Source organism: Lepidochelys olivacea (assembly GCF_965140295.1).
Source record: "Lepidochelys olivacea isolate rLepOli2 genome assembly, chromosome: 2".
Taxonomy (NCBI): domain Eukaryota; kingdom Metazoa; phylum Chordata; order Testudines; family Cheloniidae; genus Lepidochelys; species Lepidochelys olivacea.
This window is the reverse complement of record NC_140412.1, coordinates 251484077-251510312: the sequence shown is the minus strand read 5'-3', so window position 1 is coordinate 251510312 and position 26236 is coordinate 251484077. Positions and strand designations below refer to the sequence as shown.

At 41.1% G+C, this 26236-nt stretch overlaps 1 protein-coding gene across 1 annotated transcript in view; it reads left to right on the top strand.

Moving 5' to 3' along the window:
* Window positions 1-22993, top strand: part of NOM1 (nucleolar protein with MIF4G domain 1) — a 28919-nt gene extending 5926 nt beyond the window's left edge. Inside the window, exons 4-11 of the mRNA XM_084619701.1 lie at window positions 287-610; window positions 1223-1333; window positions 2531-2698; window positions 3271-3392; window positions 7526-7658; window positions 17264-17395; window positions 19401-19510; window positions 20858-22993. Coding sequence (XP_084475827.1) covers window positions 287-610; window positions 1223-1333; window positions 2531-2698; window positions 3271-3392; window positions 7526-7658; window positions 17264-17395; window positions 19401-19510; window positions 20858-21035 — 1278 coding nt within the window. The 3' untranslated portion in view covers window positions 21036-22993. The remainder of the gene's footprint in view (window positions 1-286; window positions 611-1222; window positions 1334-2530; window positions 2699-3270; window positions 3393-7525; window positions 7659-17263; window positions 17396-19400; window positions 19511-20857) is intronic.
* Window positions 22994-26236: the final 3243 nt, after the last annotated feature.

Below are 26236 nucleotides of genomic sequence, written 5' to 3'. Positions count from 1 at the left end.
AGGTATAAAAAGATAACTGGATTATATATGTAAATACATAATTTCAAGTAAAGTGAAATGGATACCAGGCAAATAATATGTTTCTTAAAAAATATGTATGGAACTGATAGCTTAGAGTTCATATAGAAAATCAATGTTGGGAACAACAGTTTTCCTATAAGTTAATTTTTGTTTCTTTCCCATTGCTTATGCTTTTTGCAGATAAAATTGCGGGGGGGGGTCCTACATATGCAAAATGCTTAATTGGTTTCTAATATTCTTTTTCTTTTCATACAACTGTTGCCAGGTTGGTGCTCACTTTTTGGAGGCTGTGGTGAGGAAATCTGATGAATTTTACAAAAGTGACACTGAAGGGAAAGAATGCGATAACCTGTTTGCCTTGATTGGCCATCTGTATAACTTTCACGTAGTGCATTCGCTGCTGATCTTTGATATTCTCAAGACACTTGTTAGCACTTTTACAGAAAAGGACATTGAACTGATTTTGCTCCTTCTGAAAAATGTGGGCTTTTCCTTGAGAAAAGATGATGCTTTGGCCCTGAAGGATCTGATTAGTGAGTCCCAGAACAAAGCAAATGCTGTGGGGAAGAAATTTCAGGACCAGTCTAGAGTATGTATGCATTTTGAATACGTTTGGGCACAAACTTCCCAGCGTGAACAGAATTCATCTGGGACTTGGTTGAATCTGTTAATTTGCCAAATTGTTTAATTTTTGTATTAAGTTTATCTATTAAAATTGTTTCATGCGATAGTCTGATTAGACCTTAAGATAGTGTTAGCATCCAATTAGATTATTGTTGCATTAGCTTACTTAACATATAGAAAATAATGAGCACTTAAAAGTTTGTTCTCAGAGCATAGACACCAGCATGCCCTGAAATAGTTGTCTGCTTTGTGTGTTATGCAAATGATGATGCATCTACTTCATGGAATAATACAGTTTGTACACTTAAAAGTCCAAAATAATTCAACAGCTGTAGTATTGTTTAGCAAAATTAGATTTGAATCTAAACTTAGCACAAATACATGTAGTGGGAATTAAAATGAATATTGTTTTTTAGCTAGTATTCTTTATTTGTGAGGTCATAATCTAGATTCCAGAATGTATTGCTAGGTGAGATGCTTATGCATGCGCAGTAATACGTTCAAGATACATTTTCCACTTGTTAAATAACATTTTTTTCCAGCACGTCTGCCATACTGTTGTTTCTTTTACCCACAGATTCGCTTTATGCTAGAGACGATGCTGGCACTAAAAAACAATGACATGCGGAAAATCCCAGGTTATGACCCTGAGCCAGTTGAGAAGTTGCGCAAGCTGCAGAGAACACTGGTAAAAACGTTGTTTTTTAGTATGTTAGTGGGCGCTGTTACTTCTCCTAAATCATACTTTTGGAAGTAATTGCAAGATCCTTTTTTAAGCTACTAGTAAAATACTGTAGACCAGATGACTTGCTAATATTACTTTGGAATTTGTGTAACAGCGCAGGTTGAACAATACATTGTGAAAAGTGCCTTTTGTCCCCAAGAATTTCAAATGACTTTACGGACTGTATACAGAGAACACCACTGAAATGCAGCCATCTCTGGATGTTAGTCAGCACCCATCACAGTGCAAAACATTTAGAGAGAGACACTTTTTTTATCCAAGGACACTGAGACAGATCCCTGTGCTTACAGACAGTCTTGTGGGATCTTTTGATGTTTGTGTAGAGCAGACCAAGATATCATCCCTGGTGTTGAGTTCCTGCAACTCCCATTGACTTCAGCAGGATTTGTGAATGCTCAGCCTTTGAGAATCAGGCCATTCATTTTTAAGATCTGACCTGAAAAACCCCACACAGTAAAATATGTACCTCTGCAGATTGAGAAGCTGCTATTCTCCTCAGGATTTTAGTTTGGTTCTAGAGAGTCCATGTATCTTAGATATGAGGCTTACACCATTAAGTCACTCTTCTGGTTCACTGTTGGGCTTTTTTTTCTGAAATTTGTGTAAATACGGAACACAGATGTCAGGAATTTAATACAGTAAGCTAGAGCCAGACATGTTGCAGGCAGGTGCTATAGAACCTTTTACACAGCTCTGCTAGTGCACTTGTAACATCTCTTCCCTTCCACTCGTTTCTTGATCAAGTATTAACTGTACAGAACTTTTGGTGATTTTATGTGAACAAAAATGTCCATTAGAAAATCGGACATTACAGTTTATTTTTAATTTACAACTCTAGATTAGAATTTGAACAAAGTTGTTGAGTTTGTGGATGGAGATAACCCACTGGCTTTGTCTTTTTGGTTGGAATTCATTTTTCTTTTTTAAATGCCACGAGCTCCTGGATTTAGGCACGCTCTTGTGTTGTAAATCAAAATAAATGAGAGTGTGTTGATTTTGGCAGATCTTGTTTGTAGAGAGAGGTGGGGAGAAAATCTGAGAGCATAGTCGGGAAATGTGTTAAATTATGCCGTGATCTAAACCCTTTGTTAGGGGAAAATAAGTCTCTTTGAAACTGAAAACATTTTATTGTTATAAAAGGTTCACAACAGTGGCTCTGGAAGAGAGACTCAACTTCGTGTGTCATTGGAATCTCTCCTCAATGCTGACCGGGTTGGCCGTTGGTGGATAGTAGGGTCATCTTGGAGCGGAGCACCAATGATTGATGGTACTAGCAGCAAGACTCAGCACAAATTGCCTGTTGGAAAGGTAAATATGAAGATTGCTATTAATCATTGAAAGTGCCAAGGCAATTTTGTCTTTGAGAAACATGAACAAATATCCTTGTGATACTGCGGTTAGTATTTGGACTTACGCTTGCCCTGGCCCTGAAATTCTCTCTTCCACCTTGTGGATTTGTAAACGACTTTGTGGTGCACTGTCATGTGAAATGGAAAAGGCAGACTCAAATTGGAAATGGATTCCACAGTCTGTAGCCTTATAGGTAGGGCCAGCTGTACCCCTAGAAATCATATGGGTGAACTGTTTTTAAAAGTGCATGGTGAGAAGGGCATGGCCACTTAGAAAAGGACTGCTCATTTCATCACTTCCAGTCCAGTTTTGCTGGTCAGTTATCTGATCTCACTGCATGGAGGCCAAGTCCTGATACTCCTTATGTTCATCTCCAGTGGTAAGGTCACTAGGTCTTTGGACTGTTGCTTCACAACTCATTCCAGGTATGTATATATAATCCATATCAGAAAAGTTTCACTGAAATAGGTTTCCTATAGCAAGTAAATGTTATCGTTAGTAAATGTTTCTTTAAACGTGTTTCTTTTCAGTTGAGTTCAAAGATACTGGAGCTTGCTCGTAAGCAGCGAATGAACACGGACATCAGGAGAAATATATTTTGTGTCTTGATGAGTAGTGAAGACTTTTTGGATGCATTTGAAAAACTTTTGAAGTAAGTACACACCAGGATCCTGTTGAAATCCAGGGACAAATAGAAGTGCTATCTGGGTTGGAAACTTTTCAGGTTGCCTGGTTGCCACTCAGGGAGAGCAGGGGAAGTTGTGCACAGGGTAAGTGACGTCAGGCAGAGCAGCATAGAACTGCTAGTCTCGCCAGATGGGAAGGTGCCCAGAGGGACTAAGTGAGAATGGAGCAAAGAAAACTGATCTGGCTCAGGAGTAAGGAGTGGAGAAGGGGCCAAGCAGTGCAGCAGAACTGAGCTGCTAATCAAATGGGGGAGAATGGGCCAAGATGTTGTCAGCCATAGGAATGATGCCATGGAAGAAAGCAGTGCAATCAGGGAGAAGTTAAAACTGAACCTCATTTTGAATGTGTCGTCTGTTACAGCTCTGATCAGAGGTCTGTGGTGACTGGTAAGGGAGAGATTGGGTCTGGGCTTTGTTGCGACTGTTATATAAATCAAAGGGAGTAACCTTTGCCAGAATGGCAAGCAACAGCTTAATTTGCAAATCAAATCAAAATAGGCTTTTTGGTAAAGTCAACTATAATTCCATTACGCTGTTTCTGTAAAATACAACTTTATTTTTAGACTGAGATGGAGTCTTTTTGGTACTTCGGTACAGCCTTTTCTATTGCAAAAACTTAGCTGTTACCACAGCAGAGGTCTGGCAGTTTTATTTGGAAATCAGTCCTTGACTTAGTACTGGCTATTTAAACACGTGTGTACAAAGTGATGTACACACAGACTTGGATGATGTAAAAACTATTTGAAAAATACCTAGAATACATTATACTAGCCTGTTTGGTGTGTGTTTTTTGTTTTGTTTTGTTTTTGCAGAGGTATGTGTTAATACCAACTGAAGGCCCTTGTAATCAGAAAGAATGTGGCATAGAAGAATATGCTAAAATAAGGATTATGGTAAACATAAACATGTTTTCCAGAATTATAGAAATCTAAATTTCCTTGTCGGTCAGTCTTTTAGGGAAGTGTCTGAGAAATCCATACAGAAAGCTGTGCTTATTATCATGCTTGCTGATAGAGCCACTGACAGATCCATCAGCTAGACTACAATGGGTGTACAATAGATTTGTGCAGGATGGAAAAGTTCTAGCTCTCTTTGACATAGTAGACTTTCTGATGCTGTCACATAGAAAATTAAAACATTTTAGGAATTGTGATACTCAAGGTACAGTAAAAGCTGTGTTTTCTAGCACTTTATAAACCAAAAAACTCTAGAAACTGGCATTTTGGGGTGCTGGATCCAGGCAGCGCTCACCTTGGCAGCTCCCCACAACCAGCGACCTGTCCCTGCTGCTCCTAGGTGGAGGCGTGGTCAGGCGGCTCTGCACACTGCCTCCACCTGCAGGCACCACCCCCACAGCTCGAATTGGCCACGGTCCCCAGCCAGTGGGAGCTGTAGAGCCAGCGCTTGGGGCAGTGTGGGGTCAACGCGTGGACCCACCTGACCGCGCCTCCACCTAGGAGCAGCAGGGACATGTTGCCGCTTGCGGGAAGCCGCACGAGGTGAGCACTGCCCAGATCCGCCTCCCCAAAACTTCTCCCGTGCCCCTGCCCCGAGCCCCCTTCCTCACCCAAACTTCCTCCCAGAGTCTGTGCCCCACACCCCCTCCCACACCCAGACCCCAGTCTTGAGCCCTCTTAGTTATCCAGACTTTTTGCCTAACCAGCAACCCTGATTTCCCCAACATGCCAGATAACACGGCTTTTACTGTAATATAACTCAGAAACTTTCTGGCCAGAATTTAGGTGAAGCAGCAGTGAATATAGGCTGTTTTAAACTTGGCCTGCACACCACTTAGATAAAGTATCATGTTGTTGTGCACTGCATTAATCACAACTTTAGTCTCGTAGTTCTGAATATCAAAAAAGACCATCCTTGTGTTTTAAAAGTGAATTTATTTTGAAATATATTTTCAAATTTTTTCAAATTTTGTTTACTATTTGCTAATGCCTTTTGGGAGTTAATCTCAAGCTTTTGCTGCTGCTAATTGTGAGCTACTTCAGCAGTATCTTCCCGGGACTCTAGGTTTCTATGGTGGAATCATAGAAATATAGGGGTGAAAGGGACTTTGAGAGGTCATCTAGTTCAGCCCCCTGCACTGAGGCAGATCCAAGCATACCTAGACCATCCCTGACTGGCGTTTGTTTGACCTCTTATTAAAAACTTCCAGTGATGGGGATTCCACAGCCTTTCTTGGAAGCCCATTCCAATGCTTAACTACCTTATCATTAGAAAGTTTTTCCTACTATCTAACCTAAATCTTCCTTGCTGCAGATTAAGCCCACTACTTATTGTCCTAAGTGTACATGGAGACCTATTGGTCAGTGTCTTCTTTATAACAGCCTTTAACACACTTGAATACTGTTGTCAGGTCCCCTCTCAGTCTTCTTTTCTTAAGACGTAAAATGCCCAGTTTTTTAAACCTTTCCTTATAGGTCACGTTCTTATCATTTCGGTTGCTCTCCAATTTGTCCATTGTTTCTAAAAGTGTGGCCCCAGAACTGGATACGGTACTCCAGCTGAGGCCTCTTCAGTACTGAGAAAAGTGGGACAATTACCTCTCATGTCTTACATACTGCAGTTGTGTTAATAGACCCCAGAATGATATTAGCCTTTTTTGCAGCTGCATCATATTGTTCACTCTCATTCATTTTGCGATTGCTATTACTCCTAGATCCTTTTCAGCAGTACTACTGCCCAGCCAGTTATTCCCCATTTTGTAGTTGTGCAATTGATTTTCTTCCTTAGTGAAGTACTTTGCACTTGTCTTTATTGAATTTAATCTTGTTAATTTCAGACCAGTTCTCCAATTTGTCAAGTTCATTTTGATTTCTCATCCTGTCCTCCACAGTGGCAGATCTCTTGAGAAGTACACAACCATCTAAGATTACTTAGATCCTTACTAACTAAACTTTGGTTGCACTGTATTGTGCACTGTGTGGAAGACCCAGCGGAGCTTATATTCTAAAACTAGGCAGACAGGACAGTTCAGTCATATGAATGCCAGATGAAAGTCCAATTTCAAAGTGATACAAATAATTTTTGTGACTGACACTCTTTATATTGTAACACTAAGCATTTTTCTTTTAAATTGGTTTTAGTGCTGCCAAATGTTTGACAGCACTCAGGACTAAATCATATTTATTTGCAGAACAGGTGCAGCACAAAGTACTGTTATTTGCCAGTGGGTCTGAATCCTCTTTTAGTTGTGCCAGCTGTACGAGCGAGAAGGCAATTCAGTCATTGGTCTTTCTACTGAGGCAGCCAATGAGTGTGCCAATAAGTGCAGATTGTGTTTTTGTAATTATTGTTGGTGTTCTTAAAGTAGACATTTTCTATTAGGAACTGGACTGAACCCACCAAACTCATTTCACTTAGATAACCCAGCCACCATCTAATCACTATTTTCAATTCACTATCTGGAGTAGATTTGATTTGGTGACCAAGAGATAAAAAAGTTCATATCATCAACCAAAAAAGGTTTTAAAGATGTATTCTTTCTCATTCATAGCTTTTTCCTAGAACTTAAGGGCTCCGGGTCCTGTCTGTTCCCATTAACCCTGGCAAGGATGTATATAAAAGCAGCTATTTCCTCCCAAAATCATAGTAAAGAATATTAGCCAATCTGAGTGGGGATCCCAAGACTTTTAGCTCACTCCTTATCTTCTTCCCTATACAGTTCATCTCAGTTCTCCAGGCCTCAGCTCTTGCCACAGTAATACGACTCCTCCTGAAGATGGGAGGACAGATTAGCTATCCATGATTGCAGTGCCACTGCTTATCACTTTCTGACAGGAAGTGCAAATATGGAAAGTCACCTTCGTTTTGCTCCACAGAAGCTGATAGAATGTCTGTCATTCTCCTCTTGCTCAGGATTGTTTGGGTCACTCTGTCATGCTGCATACATAATGTTATTCTCCATGACAAAACTGCTGTCCTATACTGCTGACAACTTATTTCAATTTAAACCTTTAAGGATTCCATTTCAGTTGCAATAGAATAGTCGTCTTAGTTTAGAGAAATTGCCGGTGGCTCTTACTTTAAGGCAGTTAGATTTTGTTTAAACTCAGTTAATTATTTTTTACTGTTATTGATATTGCAGGCTTGGACTTAAAGATCAGCAAGAGAGAGAGATTGTTCATGTTCTCGTTGATTGTTGCCTACAGGAGAAGACATATAACCCCTTCTATGCATATTTGGCTAACAAGTTTTGTGAATACGATAGAAGATTTCAGGTAAACTAAGATCTGTTCCTACCTCATTGTGGTACTGTTTAAGTTGAGACTCTTTTGGGATTTCTGTTATTAGAGGTTTGTCACTGTGGTTGTACAGATTTATTCCATCACATAATACCACAGAAAAAGTCTCTCTGCCTACACAACCATTATAAATAAATAAATTAAAATCTGGTGACTAGCTCATCACTTAAGGAAGCTTATTGAGCCACTTCTGGCCAGAAGGTAGTAGTTTAGCTAGGAGTGGAAATTTGGGTGGGCCCCAGCTTGTGGTGGTGGGCAGTGAACAAAGGTCTGACATCACAGCAATTCATTTATATTGTATATTATTATATTGCGGATTTGACTATGGCTACCCATCCCTCCATGTCTAGGGGAAAGGCATGTTGCATCTCTGCCAATGCAGAGGCAGTAACCAGAGGCACTTGGGAGCCCCTCCCCTGTATCCAGAGCCCATCCCCTGAGTGAGTGACCAAGAGGTGGTAGGGCCAAGAAGTGGCATTGCGACCTGACATATGGCCTTCTGCTCCCAGTCCTGGGCTTTGCTCCATTCCACATCAACGCAATCCATCTCCATCTCACACCACTCAGCTCTGGTTACTTCCTTCCCATTGCCAGAGGTATGCCTTCCACGCTGGGGGTGAGTGCTGGCCAGAACCTGATTGGCTGTTAGTTTTGGAACTGAGAGCCAATGGGGACCAGTAGCGGGGGTGGGAGTGAAATCTGAGCCTGTGTTGAGAACGGAGCAATATGAGACAGCAGCAGCTTTACTAAAAGACTGCACCTCTTAGCAATCTGGTTCCATCTTTTTTTTTTTTTTTAAATCAGATTTGGGTGGGACTGGGTGTTAATCAGGGGAGCTGTGGCCCACCTGTGTCTACGCCCCTGACAGGAGGATAGGTAGGTATGTTGCAATGGGCCTTTGGGAAGGATCTAAAGTAAGGAAACTGCGTGATGGAAAAGAAAGATGTAAATATCCTGGAAAAAAAAAATCCCTTGCACCCAGAATAAACCCCTGCTGCATTTCAGTGGTAGGATTGTAAAAACTGAACCATTCAAAAGTGTTTCTCTCTTTCTATTGCAGTTACAAGACTGCTATTATTCTTAATGGAAAAAAAACCATGAATCAAAACTGTCACTATAAATATCTGTTACACAGAGTAGGGCCTTTTGGTATTTTGACAAAGAACATAGGAAGAAAATAAAACTGGTGAATATTCTTGTGCATGTTTGCTTTTTCAGCAAAAATATCCTGTTTTATATGTATAAAGTTCCAAAATGTTGTTTAACCAATAAAATGTACTAGTTTTGCAAGAGTTTAGTGTTAGAGACATACTTTAATGTGACTAGATTAACAAAATATGTAACTGCTGCAGTTTGTATTGCCTTTGTGGACATGGTAGTCAGAAAAAATGAGCCTTAAAATCTTAAAACCTAAAATGGGCCTAATCCCTAATATATATAAATCAAGTGAAGACCCCTACCCTGAGGGACTGAGAGTAGACCCCTGTAACCACACAGAGCCCCGTTTAAGTAAGGGCTTAAGCAGGTATTTGTCCATGGAATTTGTGTAAATAGGATAAATTATCTATTGCGGCTAGCATGTCTATCTTGGTGTCTTCCAAAACATGTTGCTTGTGGTGTGGAGGAGTTATATATAAGAGGTTTGGTAGTGTTTTTACAACAATGAAAAAAATAATAAAATGCATATGTTAAGTGTGCTTCATTTTCAGTAGGCTTTTATGTAAACTGGTTTGACCACTTGCATGTTTTTCTTTTGGATTTACATATATTTTAATTCTGTGATTGCTAAACACTACCTGTATCATCTTCAAGCTACAGAGCAGCTTCTAAGTTTGCTGCTCCTTTGAGTAGTGTCCCTACTTGCACTTGAGGTGTGCATGTGCCTTCAAGCCAAGATTTTTCAGTAGCAGTGCCCATTCAACTTACACATGCACCCTATGGATCTTCATGCCCCATACTTGAAGATATATAGGGCTGTGCTGATGAACCGCCCTCCATTCCTTTTCAGCTGCCTCAGCCTGAGATGGAGCAATTCGTTGTGCCTACCTAAGTGCAGCTTCTACCTTTCTTGTCAATTTTAGACCTTTGCTTACTTTATTTTATTATTCTTTAGTTATTTTACATTATTTTGTTCCTGGTTTTTTGAGTGGGGATATTCCTTTTTTGTTTTTGCTGGGTTTGGGCTTGCCTACCCCTCGTCCTCAGCAAGGTCCTTCCTTAGGAATCCTCTCTTTTTTTGGGGGGGGGGAGGGCTATATCTAGATCCCCAGGCTTCAAAACATTTCCTGACTTGCCAGGAACCCTCCCCAGTGAGTGACAGCCATTTGTACTGGATCCGCTGCCTCAGGGATACGCATGTATCATCTAAGTGAAAAATTTGCACTAGCTTCAAGAGCTGCTCAAAGAAGTACACAGAAAAAGCTCCAGCTCCTTATGATGGAGTGCTCTGTTCATCCTACATCAGATCAGGGCTCGGAACCACACACACACACGCCTCTGAATGACCACAGTGCCCCATCAGCTTCTGTGGCTTACTCACTCCCAGGTCCTCTAGGGACAGATCTGCAAGTGAATCTGAAAAACCTGCCTCCAAGATGAGTGCCAGGTCTCCTCAGAAAGATCACTCAAAAAGGTTTACCCTGCCGGAGACCCTCCATTCTGCGAAAGTGTCTGCAGAGGTCTCTGTACTGAGGAATTCTCTATGCCTAAGTCTTTGCTTCCACTGTCCATGATACCGAAGCCTTGGTACCATTGAAACTTGGGCAAGAGACTACCAAAACTATGCACTCTACGAAGAAGACAGTGCACTCTTCATCTTTCACTGCCTCACTGGTACCTAGATCATCAGTAGAGCAAGTACCAGAACAGTAAGTACAACCCTCAGTACTTCTACGACTGGGTCTCACCAGGTCTTCACACAAGCTCACTCAGTACTGCAAGAGTTCAGGTTCTCAAAGAATCTGCTTGTTTCCAAGGAGCCTGAGTCTCCTCTGTTGAGTTTGGGACTCCCAATACCACAACCAGTATTATCTGTGGTATCCCACCTTTTGCCAGTACCAACATGTTCTGAAAGATGGCCAGTTACTCCTTCATAGATTCCAAGGACAGAAGAGACCGTTCTGATCATCTAGTCTGACCTCTTGTATAACACAGGCCAGAGAATATTCCCAAAATAATTCCTAGAGCATTTCTTTTAGAAAAAAAATCCTATCTTGGTTTAAAAATTGTCAGTGATGGAGAATCCATCACAACCTTTGGTAAGTTGTTCCAATAATTAATTACTCTCACTGTTAAAAAGTTACACCTTATGTCCAGTCTGAATTTGTCTAGTTTCAGCTTCCAGCAGTTGAATCATGTTATACCGTTCTCTTTTTGATTTGAAGAGCCCATTTTATTTGTTCCCCATGTTGACACTTATAGACTGTAATCAAGTCATCCCTTAACCTTCTCTTTGTTAAGCTTGAGCTCCTGAAACTCAATCACCATCTGCCCCTCCACCAGGCTATGAAGGGGAGAGTTCTTCAGACTCCCAGGTTTATGTGCAGTGCTCTGCTGACCATCTGCCTGTGTTGACTAACTGGAACCTGCACTGTTGAGGGACATTTCCAGGCTTCTACCATCAAAGCCTGCCAAACATCCCACCCGTTATAATCAACCCTGCATGCCCCCTCCATTCCTGTGTGATCCTTCCAGTGGACATACTGGGATCCTTGGCTGCTTACCAACAAGAGTTTTCTGAAATGCTCAGTACTCATGTAAATCATCCCTTGATGACATTCTTCAGCTCCTTCTTTTCCTCCACAGCAATCTTTAAGGCAGGAGGATACATTCAAGGACCAGGAAAGGAGAGCTGATGAGGCAGCTAAGCCACAGTCTAATATTTCTTCTTCCTCTCCAGATGAAGCTATCATCCCCCCCGTCTCACATTGATGATTTCAAAGTTTCAAGATCTGATGAAGAGGGTGACAGACACCCTTCAGATCCAATTAAAAGAAGTGCAGGAGACACAGCACCAATTGCTTGACATTGTGCACACACCGTCATCAGCACGAGTTGCCCTTCCTATAAATGAAGGACTATTAGAGTCTGGCAAGTCCATTTGGCAGACTCCTACTACTGCCCTCCCTCCCAGCAAAAAGACCAGATAAAAAGTATTATGTCCCAACTAGGGGCTCAGAGCTTTTTATTTTCCCACCCCACACCAAATTCTGCGTCCATGACTAGAGTAAATGAGTATCATAGTCAACATCATTCAAAGCCTATGCCCCTTGACAAGGAGCACAAGCGCTTGGATCTTTTGGGGATCAAGAGTTGTTCCTCTGTGACCCTACAGTTCCCAACTGCTAACTGTCAGGAGAGTCCGAAAAAATACAATCACATTAATATGAAGTTTGGCTCTTTTATTGAACATCTACCACAAAAGCACAAAGAACCGTTTCAAGCCATCATTGCAGAAGGGCAGCTCTTGGCTAGAACAACCCTGCAAACTTCTCCGGATTCAGCTGATAGGGCAGCTCATTCCATTGCTACAACCGTAGTCATGTACAGGGTGTGACAAAGTGAGACATTTTTGTAATATTTTTATGATGATGTGTGCCTCAGTTTCCCTCTGTACTTTTCATTGTTACCCAGTGGTTGCAGAACAGTTAAATCTACTCTTGGGGCAGAGCAAGAGACATGAGGTGCTGTGTTCTATAACTGTCTGGGGTGGAATCTATGGGTTGTTAAAAGGACTGGCTAAAACTGATCCATATCAATGAAGAATTCTGAAAGACCGTGGGAACCCCAGGGGGCCAGGACATTCATACCTAGCAACCAATAATCAAGAGGAAGGAGATTTTCCCCCACCTCTCAGCAGGGAAGCAGAGCAAAGGCCCCAGCTCAAGATCAATGGACCGAAAGGTGTCGGGATACTAAAATAAAAGTTGGCTTATGGTAGTGAGTCAGCAGCTCTCACCTGGGACTGATGGAGAGAAATGGAGAACTAGAGGCAGAAAATGATTCTATGGCAGCTTGGCTGGGTGGAACACTGGCTTGGCCAGAATGAAGTATGTATTAATCTTTGTTTCTCTATGCCAGTGGTTCTCAACCTATTTATGAGGCCCACAATGTGTTATGTGGGCTGCAGGTTGAGAACCACAGCACCCCACCCAGAGACCCCTCTGCAGAGCAGGGCCAGGAGTTGAGCCAGGCACGAGCAGCCAGACCCCGCCGGGTTGGGCAGCTAGGACCCGAGGCATGGGGCCAGGAGCAGAGCCCCACATAAACCATGGGGGTGCTGTAGCACCCGTGCAAACCCCTAATCCTGCCCCCCTGTAGTACTCACCAGCCCCTTGCTGGCAGAAGCACTCCAGCAGGGCTGTCACACGCTGTCTCTCCCTCAGCCAGCCCCGCCCCCTGCCAGACCAGAGCTGTGCATTTTTATTTATTTATTTATTTTATTTTAAGCATACAACTGAGCTGCAGCCTGCGTGTAGCCTGCAGGTTGAGAACCACTGATCTGTGCTAATGTAAGCTCTTCTTTATCATCTGTGTTCAACTGACTAATAAATCCCACTCTGTTTTGAAAAGGCTCCCTGGTGTCACTGCAAATACTTGCTAAGTTGCAGAGGTCCCTGAAGAATGTAAAAGTCTCAGACCTAGGAATTTATCTCAGGTGGACTTGCTGGGCAGAGCTCACAGTGTGAAGCAGGAGTGCTGGATCCCAGAGGCTAACTGTTGGATTCACTGAGGCTGGGTGGGCTACCTGTTAGAAAGAATCGAACCTCTTGGACATCTGGCACAGTGAAGGAGTTCCTCTGTTTAAAAGCTGGGACATAGCACAGATCCTGTGGATCTGTGACACAGGGCATCATGGCTTCAGTCCTCAGGATTTCCCTGTGAAGTCCAGAACACAGTAGAGGACCTCACTTTCGATGGTCTAAAGTTATTCGGTGACGCTATGGATGATTTGCTGCCTGCTTAAAGGACTCCAGAGTGATCCTTCATTCGCTGGGCATATATATGCCTGCAAATAAAAAGAGGTTTAGTCAATTTCAGATGGTGCAGAGATTATGCCTTCCCAAGTCTCCATTTTCCACAGACCACCAGAGCCACCTAGAAAAAAACCCACATTTCAAAAGGGAAAATTTAAACTGCTACAGCAACTTTGATCAGCAGCCTATGATGGCCAAACGTTCCTTTTGACTCCTCAGTTGAGAGCCATGAACATTTCTCTGATCCAGACCTGCTGCTGCACCATCTTACCTCACTCAATTTTCTACTTTTTGGTGATCGTCTCTCCCATTTTCACACCTCATGGATGCAGATTATCTCCAACAGATGGGCTTTGGAGGTTATAATTTTGATGTACTCCATTCAGTTCTACTCCATCCCCCCATTCCATTTCATGGACCCCTCTGATTAATCTGTTTTGAAGTAAGAGGTTCAGTGCCTTTTCCGTTTTGGAGCAGTGGATCCAGTTCCCACTCAACACAAGAGGGTTTTATTCCAAATACGTTTTGGTTCCCCATAAAGAAGGGTGAATGGAAACCAGTTCTAGATCTATGGATGCTGAATACCTTTGTCAAGGTACAGAAATTCAAGATAGTGACACTGTTCTTTCTCTAGATCTACTACTTTACAACCCTTAACCTTCAGGATGTGTATTTTCATATCACAGTACACCCTTCTCACAAGAAATTTCTATTCTTTTTGGTGGGTCCTTCCCTTTGAGCTAGCCACTGTTCCCAGGGTGTTCACAACAGTCGTGGAAACTGCATAACTTCATCAAGGGAAGTTAATTGTTTTCCTTTACCTCAATGACTGGCTCCTCAAGGAACATTCTTACACCAGTGTCTAATTAGCAGTGGTCAGTCTCAGTCTCCAGCTCAGATACATGTTGTCCTCCCTCCTGTTGTCCTACCTTCAAACAGGATAAAGTTTATGGGGCCATTCTAGATGCTACCACAGCCAGAGGTTCCTTGCACTGTCACATCTGATTGGGCAAGTTCAGATCAGTCCTCAAGTCACTGCCAGATCATGCGTGCAACTTCTCGGGTACATGACAGAGGGTACCCTTCTCATGCTTCATGCTCAGCTGCACCTGCATTGCTTCCAAGCCTGCTTCAGGTCAGTTTATACACCCAGTAGGGACAGTCTAAACAAACTGCTCTTTATCCCCTGTCATTATTCTAGTTTCCCTCGAATGGTGAAAGAATCCAGACAAAGCATATTCCCAGAGGTCCCCTTCAACCACCCCCAACCCATTTACATTTTAGTTTCCGACATGTCCCTCCTCAGATGGGGAGCTCATCTTCAGGACCATAATTTCCAGGGCAGATGGTCTGCCCAAGAGTCCACCTTACACATCAATGTTCTGGAACGCAGAGCTGTCAGACATGCCTGTCTGCACTTCCTATCCAGGATTCAAGGACAATCATTTCACTTAACGACAGAAAATAGGGCCAGTATGTATTATATAAATTGGCAAAGGGTAGCAAGAGCCCTTTCCCTCTCTGCAGAGGCCGTGAACTGGTGCATAGCCCACAATATCCTGATCTGGGCAATCTACCTACCCAGTCTCCAAAACACCATAGCTAACAGCTTCAGCAGATGCTTCGCTCAAAATCATGAGTGAGAACTAGACAAATCTGTACTCAAACAATTCTTAAACTGTGGATATCCAAAAGCAGATCTTTTCGTCACCACAGATGATTGGAAACGCACACATTTCTGTTCAAGGGGAGGCTGGGTTGCCACTTCTCTGGTGGGATGCTTTTCTCATCTCCTGGGCGAAGAATCTCCTATACACATTTCCTTTGCACTCGCTGATCCTCAAGATCCTAAACAAAGTCAAGCAGGACAAAGCCACGGTCATCTTGATTGCACCAACCTGGCAAATCTTTCTTTTTGACTGGCCATCGATCTTCCACTGACACCCAGTCTTCTCACACAGGACTCAGGGAATGTCCTTAGCCCAATCTGACTACATTGCGGCTCAAGGCCTAGCCCCCCATGGTTCTCAGTGCTAGAAGAATCTTGCTCCACAGCAGTTCAGGAGGTTCTGCTGAATGGTAGAAAAGATTCTACCAGAAAGACTTACCTTTAGAAATGGAAAAGGTTTTACCACTAGCATACTCACCATAGTTTTGTCTGCTAGTGCCTCTCTTATCTCCGAGGTGTTAGAATACTTACTTACTTTGAAGAAAGCACAGTTCGGTTAAAGTTCACCAAGCTGCCATCACAGCATTCCATTCTCCAGTAAAAGGTTTCTAGGTATTTGCTGCCCTTGTAACACTGAGATATATAAAGGGTCTGTAAAACCTCTTCCCTAATGTTAGACACCCTATTCCCATTTGGAACTTTTAATTTAGTTCTCAGAGCTTTGAAGAAGCAACCCTTTTAACTGTTAACTTGCTCACTTATGAGCCTCTCCATGAAAACCGCATTCCTAATGGCTATTACCTCTGCCTGAAGGGTTGCAGAACTGGAAGCTTTAATGACTGACTGTCCTTATACAGTCTTTTTCAAAGATAAAGTTTTTCTCTTCAACCACATCCACCTTTTTTACCCAAGCTTACTTCAGCTTTTCATATCAATCTATCATTTATCTTCTGGTATTCTACCCCAAGCCTAATCAGTCAAAACAGGAAGCTGTCCTTCATAACTTGGATATCAGGAGAGTGTTGGCTTATTATCAGGACAGGACTAGGCCTGAGACTGGTTGTTTTTATGGTGGACAGAACTAAAGGGGTTCCAGGGACTATCCAAAGGCTTTCTAAGTGGGTTTCTGGTTGCATACTCTCCTGTTATGTGGCTAATGGACCTTACCCCTCTAAGGTTGTTGCTCATTCCGTGAGTTCGTACTGTGTCTGTAGCCATGCTAAAGGATGTCTGTTAATGGAAAAAAGCAAGGCTAATACATGGGCTTTGATTCACACTTTCTCCAGGCACGAAGCCTTCCTGGGCAGGTGCTCCCTTTGGCTTTTCAGTCCTACACACAGCCTTAGACTGAGTTCTGAAGCCCCCACCTTCTTTAGGGATACTGCTAATGAGTCACCTCTCATAGAGCACCCGTAGGGACACTACTCGAAGAATGAGAGGTTACTTCCTTGTATAATAACTGGAATTCTTAAAGATGTTTGCCCCTGTCAGTGCTCCACAACCTACCCTCCATCTGATCTTCCTGGGGCTTTGAGGAGCAGAAAAAATTGAGGGCAGTTTGCCCATGCAGCCCTATATATCCTTGGTATGAAGCATGAGAATACATAGGGTGCATGTGCAAACTGAAAGGGCACTGCTGCTAAAAATCTCCAATGGAAGGCAAGTACACACCCCCAGCAGAGGACCCAGAAGGATACACATCTCAAAGTACTCCAGTTACTGTACAAGGTAAGTAATGTCTCCTTCATTTTGGCTTCCAATGCATTGCAAATGATCAAACAACCTTATTAAATAAGTTTAATAATGTGTTTTGTACTTAATAGCTGAATGGAAAGGGTGCCAAGGTAGCTTTGAGAGCCTGTTGTGATCTAACATATTGATTATTTGACTTGAACTTCAATTTTTATTTTGTGTTTTGTTTTTGTTTTGACACCTAGATGACATTCCAGTTCAGTATATGGGACAAAATCCGAGATTTGGGAAACCTGTCAACCACCACTTTCTCCAACCTGGTTTCTCTGTTGGCCCACTTGCTAAAGACAAAATCACTCTCCCTATCAGTCTTCAAGGTCAGCATAGTCTCTATTAAAGTACTTGTGCGCTTCCACCTCATTTGTTAGTTTTGTGGTAAATGTGTGTGTGTTCCTTGTTATCTAATCTGTATTACAGTTGCTTATTCAGTTTTGAAACAAATTATTCCAAACTTCCTAGCTAAGGTGAACTTTACTTGCCTGTTTTCTAAAACTGCCCCAAACGTAGGGATCTGATTTAGTTTCATACAAGTGGTTTTAATGGCCAAACAGATTAGATTAATTTACTTTTTATTTATTTATTTTTAAAAGAACTGTGGCCCAGTGGTTAGGGTGCTAGTCTGGGACTTGCAACACCCAGGTTAAATTCCCTGCCCTGCCACGGATTTCCTGTGCAACCCTGGACAAGTCACTTAATCTCTCTATCCTACGGTTTCCATCTGTACAATGTGGATAGAAGCACTTCCCTGCCTCACAGAGGTGTTGTGAGGTTAAGTTAATTAAAACAGATTGTGAGGCGCTCAGGTACCCTGGTAATGGGAGTCACAGAAGTACTTAAGATGGCTATCCAGAAGATAAACAGAATTTGGGCTGTTGCAGACAACAGTAAATTATTTATTGTTCCTTTTTTAAAAGAGAATCTGAATTTAAAGAAATACACATCTTCCCCCACCCCCATTCCTATCTTTACTGGTGGCATTTCAGCCTCTTTCATGTATTGGATGTGCTGATGGAGTTGCTACCAGACAGACACATGCTCCTTATTGCTGCTGAAAGCCAGCAGTGAAGTTTGGGGCTATTACTGATAAGGATTGTTGTTGCTTTCCTTTGGGGGGGGCAGGATGCCAGACCATTTAAACAGTGGTTAAGACCTTGCTCCAAAAACCATCACTTGATACTCATGACCTTGATAATTACTTCCTTATCTTGAACCTTCCTGTTTTGAGGAGGGCTGTGGGTGGAACCCAGGTTCCACTGATTTCATCAGCCTCGCCTACATGCAGCTTTTGTAGTGGTGTGACTGTCAGCTGGGGGCAGGGGAGTGATGGTTTTTCTGAAAGCTATCTCAGTGCAACCCCCAGCATGGTTGCAGTTTTACTGGTATAAAGATGCCTTAAACTGGTATAACTTAGGGCACATCTTTACTAGCAATGTGTGTAGTCATGGCATCGCGCTGGGAAAGAGGTCTCCCAGTGCTAGTAAAAAAAAACAAACACCTCCATGAGGGAAATAGCTACCAGCGCTGGGAGCACAACTCCCAGAGCTGGTGCACTGTCCATACTGGCACGTTACAGCACTGAAACTTGCAGCGCTCGGGGGTGTTTTTTCACACCCCTGAGCAAGAAAGTTGCAGCGCTGTAAAGTGCCAGTGTAGACAAGCCCTTATTCCACTTCCCTTACAGGAACAAGCTCTACTGGAAAAACAGCATCCACACTAAGGGAGTTGTACCACTTTAACTGTACCAATATAGTTAAAGAAGTCCAACTTTTGTGTAGACGAGCCCTAAGCTCCTAATTCATTCAGTCTGGGTATGGTATAGCCACTGCATTAATATTCTTAATATGGACAGAAGTGTGGTGCCTATGCTGATTTTTAGTGCATCTGTCCGCAGCCTTTGGGGGCACTCAGATATGGCAGTGATAGTGTTGTAATGTCTATAAATAAATATATTTAAAAATACTGCTGTGCGTTAAGTGTGTCTTGGATTCACCTTTGGGGCCACTCTGCCTTAAATACTTTGAAGATACCTATCTCCTTGGTATCTGGTTGCCTTAGTATATCAGGTAGAGGTGACCAGGTTGTTTTTCAGTGGCTTCATTCCTTCCTGCGATGTTTTAGAAGGCAGTGTTGGACAATTGCCATGCAATCCGAGTGCACTCTCATGCCAGATTCCACAAGGTTCTGTTGTGTTGCCACTCTTCTTCAATATCTATGTGAGGTCATGATTAGTCTTAGCTTTTCCTCTCTCAACTGTCAAATTATGCGAGGCATATTTTTTTGATTTATAATTTATTTTTTATCATCCCTGGTCCTGTTAACTAGGTAGTTGAATTCAGTGAACTAGATAAACCCAAAGTCCACTTCTTGCGGCAAGTGTTATATATACTATTAATAAAAACAGACTTGGAAGAACTTACCAGCATTTTTGGAAGGTAAGTGATCATTGATCTTCCCAGAGAACATTTGGTGAGTAGTGATTGGACACACAAAAGGGATTTGCTTATTTTATTTATTTTAATTATCCATTGCTTACACAAAGCCCTTGACACCTCACTTCTTACAATACAAGCTTTTTTGTGAAAGGTCCATCTCTTCTTATACGTTCATACAGCACCTGGCACAATGCTGCCCTGGTTTTAATTGTGGTCTGTAGGTGCTACTGCATTATAAATATATTATGGAATTTTACACACAACATTAATACAAATTTTGAAATAATCAGTATATCAACTATCGCTATCAAGCAAGAACAATAAAACTGTTGATGCACAAAGCAGACCTACCAACCACCCCAAAAATCTTTGTGTGGAACTAGAATTCAGTCACACAGCAGAGTTGTTCTTGCTACAACATTTCCCTGTTGTAGAAAGGAAATAATGGAATTTATCGGGGGAAAGTTCACTCTCTAGCATTGCAGATCTTATCTAGAAATCTCTATTCTTCATATTAAAGGTGCAAGGGTTATTAAGTGAACACCTTTTAGAGGTAATCAGAGGAAATGTCTTAATCACGCTGAAGCAGCTAAAATTTAGACCTGATTCTTTCACTTACACGCAGCCGTCCATTGTGGGTATACAAGTGTCTATGACATTAATTTGGTTACAGTCGGAATGCTTTTAAGATCTCATCCACTCTACATATTGGAACAATGCTCAATAAGGGTCACAGGTAATCTGGTCTCCTGACATGTTGTATATTTGTACTGCAGTCAGGGCCTTAGTTTGTAAGCTATTCCATGAAGCAACTTTGCTTTTTTAGTTTGTTTTTAAAGAGCCATGGAAATGGTGCTATATAAATATTTAATAATGGAAGAGATAATAGTGTTTATTCTGTGGAATTAGATCTGCCAAAAATACTAAAGTAATAAAAGACAATGTTTACATTGGTAGAACTACACATAAAGTGGAAAGTCTGTATTGCCATGTACTGTCTTTCAAATTCTATTCTATCCATTAAAATGTGGGGGAGGTTTGCCACATGTTGCTTACATTTTTTACTATGCCCTAACTAATATTTTAAGTCAAGTCTCTTAAAAAATACTTTAAAATTCCAAACTACCTTTTGAGAAACAGATTGCATGTGAAGTATGTTCAACTGTTTGCCAAACCAGTGTAGGCCTGTACTTGTTAATATTAAATTTTAAAAAAGTTGGGATTTTCCTGATAAATGTTCAGTTTGGTTCTTCTCAAAACCTGACAGCATAGCAAAAGAGACTTTATAACATTGTAGGAAAGTAGGAAACTGGAATTATTTCTGATTTGTGTGTCTGTCTTTTTCAGGTTAACTGACAACCCAAAATTAGGAATGTTGCGTGAAGGTTTGAAGCTTTTCCTTTCCCACTTTTTCCTGAAGAATGTACAAGCACACAAAAGTGCTGAAGAAGCCAGCTTACTAAAAGAAAGAGTTGAACTAGTAAGCAGGACTTTGCAAGCCAGAGAATCCAGATTAAAACTGTAGTTTTATTTTCAAATGAGCTTGCATGGAAAATAAGGACTGCATGGAAAATAAGGACTTCATGAAAGCACAAAGCTAATCTTGACAATGTTTTTCACAGACCAAAGACTTGAGATGCTGAGCAGGATTGTAATGCTACAAAGGACCCCATGTTTTGAGGTGATGTAGGATTGTACACTCCTAAAAAACGGTTTCAACTTTGGGGGAAAATAGAAACATAGAATACTGAAGAAGGAAAAAAGTATATATATCTTTATACGTTGTTCATTGCTTTAAAAAGTATTGTTGTCCCCCATCTACCTTCACTTTGTATACCTCATGTTGCCAGTTATCATCAGGCAAGATAACTGAGTTTCCTTTAAAGTTTAGTTAATACCACTTAATCAGTCAGCAAGTGGTAGTGTTCAGCAACCCCAAGGTTCTAGCCTTCCTAATTCCTGTAAGATCATGGCGTAAGATTGGGTTTGATATTCAGACCTGTTCACTTTTTTACAGAATAAATAAAATCGAATTTTGTTTCTGTGCTATATTATGGTCTGAGTTTAATGTGAAAACTTTTTAATAACATAATCATATTATCTGTTGTAAAACAGGTCACTAGATGGTGCAGTCATTGGGGAGTAAGTCTTGTAACTACTCCCCAATTTTAAATAAAATTGAATCATAGAAGATATGGGTTGGAAGAGATATATTGATTAACTCTGTGCCTTGTTCACCTGCATCTCTATCAGAAAAAGATCTTTTGATGTTTCCATTATAAACCTTGGTGGACTGACTGAAGGCCTAACTTCCTCAGTTATATTGGGTTTAAATATCACAGCATAATTTATGCTAATACTTTAACCTAATTGCCTAGTGCAATTTTATTGTGCTTGTTTTGCTGCCTTCTAGTTTTAAAATTTTGCCAGCTGTTTACTGTTTGAGATGTAATGAAACTCTTAAATTCAGATTTTACTATTAATAGAGAGCAAGTGGTAGTTTGAAAGCCATCAGTTCAGTATCAGGCTATCTTCCAAAAGAGAATACTTCAGTTAATACCTACTCTAATATCCATCCAGCTGTTTGAAGGTCCCTATAATTTTCTTTGCATAACAGCTCATCGTGGACTGGGTGAAGTCAGTTATTTATATGTTGTTCGTTTGCAATGTTATACCCATGTTGGTCCCACGATACTAGAGAGACAAGATGGTGAGCTAATATATTTTAATGGACCAACTTATGTTGTTCCAGTAAAGCTTTCAAGCTACACAGAACCCTTCTTCAGGTCTGAGAAGGGTACTCAGAGCTAAATACAAAGTAGAACAGACCAGGACTCACCAACTCAGTGTCATCAGACCCTGCCATAACAGATGCAAAACCAACAGACATCTCAGCTGCTACAATGATCAATACCACCCCCCCAATACACCTTTCAATATCCATGGGTCCTACACATGCCTATCACAACATGTAGTTTACCTTATCCAGTGCAGCAAATGCTCCAATGACAAGTATGTGGGTGAAACCAGACAATTACTATGCTCTCAAATGAATTCTCAGAAAAATAAGACAAAAACATCCTACCACTTGCTGAACACTTTTCACAAAACGATCACTCTTTATCTGACCTCTCAGTCCTTCTTGTCAAAGGAAACCTGCACAACACTTTGAAAAGATGAGCATAGGAGCTTAAATTCATAAATTTGCTAGACATAAAAAATCATGGTCTTAATATTAAGACACTGGATTTATGGTTTATTACAACAATCTGTAACCCCCAACTCCCTTTTTTGTCCTATCACTGCAAAGGTGTTAACTGGCGACTTCACCTGGAATGATCTCTCACAATATGTATTAATTATTTATGATAAACAATCTGTTCTATCTTGTGGTTAGCTGTGACACTGAAAAGAGCTCTGTGTAGCTCGAAAGCTTGTCTCTTTCACCAGCAGAAGCTGGTCCAATAAAAATATTACCTGACCCACCTTGTCTTGCTTATATTGGATAAAACCATAGTTTCATGATTGTTTTTGCCACCTGTAGTAAATTTCTTCATTGTTTTTGCCAAAAAACAAAGATTATTCTGATATCATTAGGCCACATCAATGGCTTAGTGATCTAAACATACGTTTGAAATACTCTCCTTGAAACCATAGGTTCATGCCCCCAGATGCCATACCAATGCATACGCAATAAATCCCAGCGGGGTAACCTAACTCATCTTCCTACAGGTGTAAACAAAGAATGCATTATGACATTTATATTGTTGATTAATTATTCTGAATACCAATAGTGCCTGGTGCTATAAGGAGACAGTCCCTGCCCCCAAGGAGCCTACTGTCTAAATACACCAACAAACCATTTCAGGTACATAGAGGGTGATGGTGTTTGAAGGTGCACTCTCTCTACTCTATGGATGTTAAAAGATACCATAGCCCTTTTTTTGGAAGGACTGGGCCTACTCATAAAAAATGCACTTTTTTCCCGCTCTCCTGGAAATACAAACTTAGTTGTTTCTTTGGTGCTTGATAAAGTGCTTTGGGATCCATGACACAATATTTTAGTTACTGCTTAGTCACTTGGATTTCTGTGTTTTGATATCAGTGTGTGAGGCTCCCTCAAATTTGCCTCTGTCCAAAGAATTTGTTTCTAGCTAAGAACCCAGCAATAGATGTGTTTCATTGCAGTCAGTTCCCAATAAAGTCTCAATTCATTGGACAGTAGAAATGGTTGAAAACAAGAAAATGGTGAATTTCTTTTTTTCATTGTTTGTCAGTCTTGTTGAAAAATAAAATTAAAAAAATAAAATTTTGGAAGAAATTCTCCCCAGCTCAACTGAACAGTAGCATTCAGGCCCAGCAAAAGTGATGCCACCCAGAATGGCCATTAGGGCCATAAGTGAGGTTGTTATTGCCTTCGTTTGGGAAGGGCAAGATGCATGGAGCAGTGGACAAAGAAAATAAGACACAATCAACTTAAAATTCTCAGCTCTAACTGAAAATATTGTGACAGGTAACACCTACCATCGGAGAAAGAGAGAAATGTTTTTGCTTTCTTCAGTTTACTTTAGGCTATTGGCAGTACTTTGTATAGAGATTTCCTGTATAATCAGTCCATTTCCTCTTTTGTTAGTGTGGGTCTTTCACGCAGTAACAGATGAGAGAGGAAAAAAATGTTAAACCAGGAAGATGTAACTGAAGCCACAAAATTGTCAGGGAAACTTTGAGCCACTGAAGTACCTTAACCTACTTGTTTACTTGATTTAAAGCTGAGGGCACCCCTTTAACACAGCCACACTGTCAAATGCTGGGATGCAGATAGTTCCCTGGGGAGTAACTGTGCCAAGCCTCAAATCCGCATTCCTGCAGCTGGAGTTACACTGACATAAACCTGCTGTAACTGTATAGAGATTCAGGCTGCTGTGAAATGAATGGAACCGAGCTAAGTACAAAAGCACTCAATTTAGGCCACAGCAATTGCCTATTACTTTCTTTGCTTTTGGGGTGGGCTGAGAGGAAAGTGAGACTGCGGGATGCTATTTTAACATATTTGTGGTTTAATATGTAATGAATCAAGACATGTAAACACACATTATTCCAGCTGGAGTTTGCCAGAAAGGCAGGGACAACCTTGTTCTTGAAGAAAATTAAAATGTCCCCCTTCAAAATAATCAAAATGTGACAGGCTGTTACTTCCTTGTCCAATTGCTTCCATTTGTAGTCAAAAGGGAATATCCTCTATTACCAATGGAAATTCTGCCTAGCGTTTTATGGTTCTGAATACATTAATTTGCTGCAGTTGCCAGAGGCACAGTTACTACTGCAATTAAGGGTGCTGGCTTTAACCTTACAGTTTAAAGTTACAATCAGTTTTTATTCTTTTTATAACTGAGACTTGCCTTTCCTGCTGTGTTTGCCTCTGACATACAACATAGCTACTGCTTCTGTTTCCAGCAAGAATCAATTTTGCCTATGACTTTTGTCAAAAAACATATTGATGTGGCATATTCTAAGAATCTTTTGAGAATATGAATTTGCAGGGGAAGTTGCTGAAATATGGTGCTGTTCCACATTGCAATGCTCAGAGAGCAACAAAAGTTGCCTTCAGAGAATTTGACCAAAGACGCTGAACTGGTGAAAGAGATTAACTGAGATTGAAAGTTCTAGGATATAGATCTGATATCTTAAATTCTGTTTCAGAGTAGCAGCTGTGTTAGTCTGTGTCTGCAAAAAGAAAAGGAGGACTTGTGGCACCTTAGAGACTAAAAAATTTATTTGAGCATAAGCTTTCGTGAGCTTCAGCGGATGCATTCAGTGTGTTGCGTGCAGTTTAAACGATGGTTTTGCATGGTCCCCAAGGCAAGACTGGTATGACCTGCTGGGGGTGAGTAACTTTGGGGATGTCTTATTTGCATTTCGAGGAATGTACACATTCATTTACCTGCTGCATGCTGCCAATTCTGTGTTGTGGTACTGTCCCAAGTATGGAATGAAATTTTGAAAAGGAAAACATTGGACAACAATAAATTGAACACCTTTTTCTTCCCAGTAAAGCTTACTGTGCCAAGGCACCTCTTCTTCCTAACAGGGTTGTCTGTGGTGTTACTGCAGAAAGAAAGTGGCCTTCTCCAAAACTGGACACCAGCAGGAGTTTGCTATGGAAGTTACACGTCCTTCAGGACTTTCCTTCCACTTTGTGCATCACAGAATACAGCTTCGCTCATTTTTAAATATTACAATATTTAACACCTGCTGGCCTTTTTTCATCTCTAGTCAGAGTAAAAACTGAAACATGTTTCCTGCTCATTTGAATGAAACAAAATTGCTTTTTTATAAAATGGCAAAAATCCTTTCTGAGGGGCTAGGGTTTTTATTATTCCATGAATATAATATGATTTTCAGAGTAATGGAAAATACAATATATTGGAAAACCATACAGCTATTGTAATTCAGGCTCTTACAGCTGAAAAACTAATGGAAAATACTGGGAGATTTGCTTTAGATTGAGTCGAACCATAAGCATGATGTTTCACTGGTAGATATATTGCAGAATATTTCAGTCCTTCAACCTAGGTAGTACAGTCCACACAGATCTATTATCACGATTGCAGGGCCCGGCCCGGCCCCCCCCTTTTTTTTAGTAGACAATGCGGTTTTAAACCCTTTCCTGGTTTTTGTATCAAAATTAACAGGGCAATAAAGTCTGTTTTCCCGCTTTGGCTGGAG